The sequence below is a fragment of the Mustela erminea genome, chromosome 20 (genome assembly GCF_009829155.1).
Source record: "Mustela erminea isolate mMusErm1 chromosome 20, mMusErm1.Pri, whole genome shotgun sequence".
Lineage (NCBI taxonomy): Eukaryota > Metazoa > Chordata > Mammalia > Carnivora > Mustelidae > Mustela > Mustela erminea.
The window spans coordinates 34,189,917-34,198,087 of record NC_045633.1 but is presented as its reverse complement, the minus strand read 5'-3'; the positions used below and the strand labels follow the sequence as shown (position 1 = coordinate 34,198,087).

At 49.7% G+C, this 8,171-nt stretch overlaps 1 protein-coding gene across 3 annotated transcripts in view; it reads left to right on the top strand.

The window, feature by feature from the left end:
- The first annotated feature begins 5,933 nt into the window (after positions 1-5,933).
- Positions 5,934-8,171, top strand: part of BAZ1B (bromodomain adjacent to zinc finger domain 1B) — a 68,923-nt gene continuing 66,685 nt past the window's right edge. The window contains exon 1 of one of the 3 annotated variants that reach the window (XM_032326782.1): positions 5,934-6,424. In XM_032326782.1, coding sequence (XP_032182673.1) covers positions 6,318-6,424 — 107 coding nt within the window. In that variant the 5' untranslated portion in view covers positions 5,934-6,317. Of the gene's footprint in view, positions 6,425-6,614; positions 7,715-8,171 lie in introns of those variants that run through there. The other 2 variants (XM_032326780.1, XM_032326781.1) reach the window with 2 other exon arrangements.

Here is an 8,171-nt window from a genome sequence, read left to right as displayed (position 1 = left end):
ATATTTCTGTCCCTGTGTACAGTGAATTCAGCCAATGTTTGTTTGCTGTGTCTCCAGGTCCTCAGGAGGCACTCAGGAATGTTTTTTGTTTTTTACTTTTTTATATTGTGCTAAAATGCACGTAACATAAAATTTACCATTTTAACCACTTAGAAGTGCACAGCTCAGTGGCACTAAGTACATTCACGATACTGTGAACCGTGTCCCTCAGGAGACCACCCTGGCGAGGGAGTAGACCTGCCTAGAACCTCCTAGAGCGCAGTGGAGTATAGGTGCTGGCGTGAAGCCCATGAAGGAGCATGTGGGATGATGAAAAAGATATACCGGAAACCACCCTCTTCTCTGGCTGACTTCTGCTGGAGCACCGCCCCTCACTGATACTCTAAGAAACCAGGCTAGCGGTCTCCAGCTGCATCCCAGAATCTTGATGGAGTAAGTAAGGGTTCGAGAAGAAAAAGAGAAGAGGAAGCGTCAAGCAACGACTGCAGATTATTTGCAAATAATTCAGAAAACTCCCTCTGAAAATCAGTAGGCCCAATGCATAGACACATTCGATTATTAAGAAAAATAGGTGTCTCTCGTCATTGATATTTTTGAAGGGTCTAGGCAGTTATTTGTAAAATGTCTCACAAACTGCATTTATCTATTTTTTTTCCCTAAGGATTGCAGGTGAAATTTTTTTGGTTAGAATACTGCAGAGGTGATACGTAATTTTTCATTGCCTGTATCAAGAGAAACTTTGTCCTCTTGTCTCATTTTTGATAATGCCAAGATTGACCATTTGGCTAAGGTGTCTGTCACACCTTCCCACCTTCAGGGCGCTTTTACATAAATAATCTTTTGGGGGGTGATAATTTTAGACCGTTCACTTAGACCAGTGATTTCAGTATCCACTGATGATCTATTTCTGAATCAGTTACTTCACTGGAGTTTGCAAAGTGGTGAGTTTTCTAAATCTTTCTACATTCCTTCATTGGCAGCCTTCAGTAGATAACAGATTTCCCTTCTCTTACACTTCCCTCTCTCCTCTCTGCCTCCTTTCCTTTCTCTCTGAATATTACTACAGGCTCATGGTTTCCCTTTACATTCAATGTGTTCACAATCTGTTGCTGTCATTTTTTTTAAATGTTCAAATTGTCCCAGATTCAGCAGGAATCCCTTCCTGCTGGCTCCTGTGTCCTTTTGACGTGTCCCCATCACTATTTGAGCACTTCCTTACTTTCAGGGACAATGTTCCTGACTCACCTTGACCTTTGCCAGCCCCAGTCCTTTTCCCAGGAGCCCTGGATCCTTTTACTGGGGAATGTATTTAGAAACCTAGATAAACCTGGGCACCTGGGTGGCTCAGTTGGTTAGAAACCTCAATAAACCTAATTTACTGGAGTAGGGGGTTCAAGGGAAGTGGTAGAAAGATTGAAAACAGATCCTGGGGCAGAGTGGAGGGGAGCTTGAAGACCAGGCCAAAGAGTTTGATTTTACTCTGTGGGCTTTAGGGAGCCAACCACTAAAAGCCAAGAGCAGGGGAGTGATTGTAGTGTGCAAATGCCACTGTGAGGAAAGAGCAGGTGGGGGACAAATTGGAACATATGATAGGTTTGCATGTATCAAGAGGACACAGTTCTATCAGTTCAGGGATAGAGTGGTGATAGGTACATAGAAAATGAGTTGAAAAATAGAATGAAGCAAACCAGCAAAGACAAAAGAAAGGAAATGTGATCCGTCCACCATGTGGATCATCTGAATAATACATAATCATAAGTTTTACAGTGAATAGTGATTTAACCAATTGTAACAATTATTTTTGGAATGTGATCGCGAGTGTGAGGTTTGGGGGGGATGTAAGAGGGTTATGTCCTCATCTTCCATTCAAGAAAAGTCAGCAGCTAATACTAAAACTGAGCAGCTAAAAAAACAGCAACATATATGTTCAGAAATATTCAGAAAATGGAGGTAAAAAATTAGTGGAAATAGCTTTTAACCTTAAAAACAAAACTGTCCTTTATTTCACCAGCAAAATGGGTTAATTCGGGAATAGAAAGTCGCAATTCAGATCCCACGGCTTACAGCAAAACCGTAGGCATGTCTACAGAACAAAGCAGAGGAAACCTTGATGGAGGAAAGGGAGAAGTTGGGAAGGCTGTTAGGAACAAGCCCATTGGTGGAAACTGGGAGTTGGAAGTGTGGTGGCTTCTCATTGGCTGAATGCTGACTCTCTCATTGGCTTGGCTGTTGCTGGGGAAGGAGGAAAGCTTTCTTCCTGTTGATAGGGTGGTGAAGTATGGGCTTCTTCCTATAGAAGGAGCATTTATCAGTCTTAAGTTGTGAGAGCTCCCCCTTCTGGCCTTCTGGTTCCATTTTAAATGAAGTTACCTTTTACCTTTTTTTTTTTTTTTTTTTTTTTTAAAGATTTTATTTATTTATTTGACAGAGATCACAAGTAGGCAGAGAGGAAGGCAGAGAGAGAGGGGGAAGCAGGCTCCCTGCCGAGAAGAGAGCCGGATGCGGGACTCAATCCCAGGACCCCGAGATCATGACCTGAGCCGAAGGCAGCGGCTTAACCCACTGAGCCACCCCGGCGCCCCCCTTTTAGCAGTTTTAACACAGCTTAACAATTTGAAAATGGATGCTTGAGGGAGCAGAAAGTGCCTGGGGGAGCGTTCCCCATGGCTGCTGCTTGTAGAAGCATTTGTTGTTTCAAAGGAAACGCTTACATGTTTCCTTTTGGGAACTATGCTCATTTTACCATTTTAAAGATATAATTTCAATGTAGTTTAAAACATTTTAACAGAAGAGGGGCACCTGGCTGGCTCAGTTGTGCATAGAGCCTACTTAAAAATAAATTAAGACATTTTAAAAGAAGAACGTCATTATAGTAGTAAGATTGGGCCAGAAATAATAAAGGCCTGAAGTAGGATATTGTGGGGATGGCAAGAAAGGGATAGTTCAAGATTTCGTGCAGGTAGAATAGACATTATCTGGTTCACCCTGTGGCTGTGGAGCTCGAGAGGTCCAGCCTGAGCCTGTGAGGTTGTGAGTGGGGCACTAAACAGAAATGAAAACCATCCAGATAAAGCAGATGATGGAGGGAAAGAAGATGGTGAGATTGTGGGTTTGGGATGTTTTGAGTTTGAGGATCCAACGGGACAGGGAGGAAAAGACCAGCTGGAACTGGTGTCTGAATCAATGGCAGAGGGTTATGTGGCAGGGCACAGGTCCCCATGACACAGACCACAGAAACAGATCTTCCTGACTGAGCTCATGTCCTACAACTACCCAGCGGAGATCCACGTAGAGAAATGAGCTGTGCTTCTCTAGACAGTTTTATTCTTCCAGCTAAGCACCCACAGCTGACTTGGAGCAGTAGAAGCTTTGGTGCAAATACCCAGAAACGACACATTTTAATCTCTGCCCCTTTTTATTAACTTGTTTATTCAAATGTTGGGGAAGAAAACACATTGAACAACAAATTTTGCTACAATTACAATTTTAAGAAGCCTTGAGCATTTAGTGAAAGCGGATGTGGGCTGGAACAATTGGGAAAAGGCATTAGGAAGGAAGTGTGGGATTTAGATGCCCAGAGGAGAAAAAAGTACATTTCCGGCAGTCAGTAGGAATAAAGCTGATGAATTCTGGGAATTAGAAGGAAGTAGTCAACTTGGGCCTTGCTCGGTCAAGAGCTTGAAGACTGAACAGGAAGAGTAAACTCAGTAGAGTTTTCTTCTTCTTCTTTTTTTTTTTTTTTAAGGATTTTATTTATTTATTTATTTGACAGAGAGAGAGAGATCACAAGTAGGCAGAGAGGCAGGCAGAGAGAGAGGAGGAAGCAGGCTCCCCGCTGAGCAGAGAGCCCGATGTTGGGCTCGATCCCAGGACCCTGGGATCATGACCTGAGCTGAAGGCAGAGGCTTTAACCCACTGAGCCACCCAGGCGCCCCCTCAGTAGAGTTTTGTCTGCAACAGGAGTCAACAAAAATATTAGAGCAGGAAACTGATAGTTACATTAACTTAGTCTGTTCTGTTTTTTCTTTCTTTTTAAATTTGTTTATTATTTTTTTGAGTAAGTTTTACGCCCAAGGTGGGACTTGAACTCATGATCCCTGTGATCAAGAGTTGCATGCTCTACTAACTGGGCCAGCTAGATACCTCCGATTCTCCCATTTTAGATCTCTGCCTCACCAACAGCAGGGCTGGGTTCTAGCCTACAGTGGCCCCAAGCCCTGAAATGATTACAGTCCCTATTCTCATGTGCAATTAGGAGCTTTTTTTAAAATATCAACATTTTCCAAAATGTGTTTCTTGATGTTTTTGGAGTCCTTACTCTGTGTGTCGTCTCCTGTTAGGTACCTGGTCCTACAAGTGTCCATCCGGTTAGTCACCTAGTATGTGCCTCTCAAATCTGTCTCCCATGATCTTATTATATTTGGGTTCCTTCCAAGTGGTCGCTCCAAGCATCACACGCTGTGACCAGGGTGATCTCTTCCTTTGCCACTCTCATCTCTTGATACTTTCCACCTCAACACCTCTGAAGTTTTAGGTCTGCTGTCCTGAATTTACCAACTCGGCCCTGCTGCTCCTTCTGCCGAGAACGTACATCTCTCATTTCTCTGCCTAGGGAAAATGCTACTTATCTTTTCACAATCAACTCAAATGCTCTGTCTTCTGAGGTTGCTCCTAATCCTCCTAGAAGAAAAGGCTACTGAAGAAGGACATTCTCCTATCTCTGCTAAAGGTTCAGAAGAGCCTCCATAGCGATGGTGTCTGACCTGGAACTTAACACTTTCCTGGGGTTGGGGGGTGGGATACGTCTCACCTCAAGATGAGAAGAAAAGGAGAGAAGGGCCTGGCACTGGCATGCGCCACGGCTTTCAGGGACACCTCAAAGTCTAGCTCTGTTCAAGGACAGGCTGGAAGGTACATTCTGAGGTCAGTGATCTTTGCACCAAAGGGGAGGATTTCCTAGAGAGAGAATTATGGATGTGTTTCGGGTTGTGCTGGAACACGTCGGGGACTACGTGGTGCAGTCTGCTTGGAGAAACGGCTGGAATGTCCTCACTCTCCAGGCCTTCGGTGCTGACTTCCTACTGTGCACTTTGCAGAGCCCGGATCACAGACCTGCCCCTAGTCGGTTGGGCCTCTTATTTGCTCAGGGCAGGCTCTCATTTTCTCCCCTCTGCAGCTCCCAGTACAGGGCCCTGAACGCTGGAGGTGCCAGCAAAGGCTACCCGAATTAATGGGTGTATCTTTAATAGGTTCGCCCTTGAATATATTTTTCCAAAGAAGCTTGTCTATTATCTTTTTCCGCCCAGCTCCTAAAAACAAGCATCATACTAATACCCAGGTCTCAACCTCACTCTCTTCCAGAAGTTAACTTTGCGGGGAGCAAGGCTGAGGCTCCGGCGGTCCTTCAGCAGAACCTTCGCGGGGATAAGGTCCTGGGTTTCTTCGCGCCAACGCCTCCTCCCTTCCGCCCCACCCGCGCATCCCCGGGCGTGGCCGAGCGCGGCGCCTTTAAGGAGGGGGCGGAGCACAAGTGGAAAGACAAAGCCCCTGGCCGCGCGCTCCCCCTCTACCTCCGGCGCACCACACGGACAGTGGTGCCCGGATGTCGGTGTCGCCGTCGGTGACAGATGGCGCAGTGTCTGTATATGTTAAGGGGCTTCTCTAGCCTGACCTCTTTGAATTCCAGGCCTTTCGGTCCCCCGCTGTCCCCCATTTTCAACTCCGCCGCTGGAGGCCCTTAGGCCTCACACCAGCGCTTACATAACGTGACCTTTCACCTCTTCATACTGCCCTCTGGTGCGCTGCAACCCAACTACGCGGCCGGGAAAGGGGGCGGGACTCAAGCGCCAGAGCGGCAGCCGCCCTGAGCCAATAGACTGTGAGCGCTGATCAGCTCTCCGCCTATTGGAGCATTCGCCACCGGCGCCACAGGGGAGCAAGTTAGTGTGTGCGCTGGCCGGGCGGGGGGGAGGAGGGGAATCTCCCGCCATTTTTCAATAATTTCCTCCGGTGCAGCTGAGGAGGAGTCGTGACTGCCGAACGCGGGGACCCGCAGCGAAGGTTGGGCCGGAGGCTGCCGGGCGGCGCGGCGGTGTGCGTGGGAGTTCCGTGTCCTCGCGTCCCGTTGCATGGCCCTCGCGCGGCCGCGCCAGCACTGAGGGAGCCGAGTTCGCGCCGCCCTCTCACCCCTCCCCTCCCCCACCCCACCCCCGGGAACCAGGCGCTCGCTCCGGGCCGCGGGGCCTAGTGCTGCGCCGCGGGCTCGCCGAGGAGCCGCCGCCTTCCGGGCCGCCGCCTCCGCCGCCGCCGCCGCCGCGATGGCGCCGCTCCTGGGCCGCAAGCCCTTCCCGCTGGTGAAGCCGCTTCCCGGCGAGGAGCCGCTCTTCACCATCGCGCACACTCAGGAGGCCTTCCGCACCCGGGAGTATCCTTTCCAGCGCGGCCGCGGGCCGCCCGCGGGGTGGGGCGGGGGGGGCCGGGGCGGGGGGGGCTCGCCGGGGCCGGGCGGGCCGCGCAGCCCGCGCCGGTGGCAGCTGTCAGCGCGCCGGGCGCCGGCGGGCCTGCATCCCGAGCCGGAGCTCGAGCCCGCCGTTCCGCGGGGGTGGGGGCGCGGGCCGGCCGGGAGCCCCGCGCCCTCCATCCTTTCCCCTCCCCGGCTCCGCACTTTGTCCCCGGGCCTCGCTTTCGACCAGCGGCGCCCCTGCCCCCGGGCGGCTTTAGGCCCGAAGCGCGGACGGGAGACGGCTTTCCTTCCGCCGCGTTTTTCTTTCCTTTTAAATGAAACCTTCAACTGAAGTTTTTTGAAATTGTACCCACGCGGCCTCGTGATCCGGCTTGTGCAAGATTTTGGGTGTGTGTGCGCGTTTTTTACCCGGATCTCCGCGGGGGCTCTTGTGTCGTGGTGGTTTTTTTTTTGTTTTTTGTTTTTTTTTGTTTTTGCTTTTTTTGTTTTTCCCTCCTCCGGAGTGGAGACTTGAGGCTGGTGATGAGCTGACAGGACCGTGAGGCGCGTCACCAAGAGCGGATTCCCAGACTTAGGGGAAGGGCAAGGAAAAGTTGTCTCGGAGCAGCCGATGCCTGCCTTCCCGGGCTCGTCCAGGTCTGAAATGCTGGCGGCCGAGGAGGCGGTCGGCACGCGTTGGACCAAGTTTTCATGTTGCATTTCAGGAAGGGGAGCCTGGTGTTTTCCAGAAGACGCACCCTCTTTTCTGATCGCTGAAGGTTCCTTGCACAAGCTCGGTCTTTTCCGTTGTATGACGTTGATTGACTTTTTTTTTTTTTTTTCTTTTATGGATGCCCGATTTGAAGCTTCCGTGTAAAAAGAAGTAGATTGCCGAATCACGCTTCTTTTAGGCAAAGCGTCAAGGCTGAAGGCCACTGTATTACGGAGTTTCATCAGCCCTTTCCTTGGGAAGCACTGGGTTTTTCAGTTTCTCGCTGCTTCCTTGCCCTCCGTATGGGAGGAGGTGCCCATGCGAGCGATGTCATTTGATTCCATGTCTCTTGGATTCTCTCTTTAATGCCATCTTGTACAAGATAACCTCATTCTTGTTCCAGTGCGGTGTGTGGAGTTGGATGTTTACCTACCAAAGGACCCGGAAAGTGGGCCGGTGCTGTTAGGAAGGCTCTTGGAGAAAGACAGCTGGAGTAGCATCCTGTAGCATTTTGAAATGGGATCTCGGGGACGGTCAGGTTCTCCTGCCTCGCTTGCCAGGTGGGCCCAGAGGGTTGAGGTTGACTTGTTAAAGGTCAGACACTGAAACGATGAAAGTCAGGGGTAGGATGCAGTGCTTTTCCTACGTGATCCCTAGAAGTAGATCCAGAAAAGGCGGCAAGTTCCGTGTCCGTTTGTGGTGTGAGGTGACGTGCCTTTCAGGGAGGGGTTCAGGTGGTCATGCGGTTCTTTTTCTTGTCCTGTTAGGACTTTCAGAAAGCTTTGGAGAAGTATTCCAGCTCCGCTGAGCACAGCATTACTCTAACAGTGTCCTGCTTTTTTATTTTTATTTTTGTTTATTTTTTTAAAAGTGATTATATTTATTTAGTTGGCAGAGAGAGACACAGCGAGAGAGGGAACACAAGCAAGGGGAGTGGGAGAGGGAGAAGCAGGCTTCCCACGGAGCAGGGAGCAGATGCCGGGGCTCCATCCCAGGACGCTTGGATCAGGACCTGAA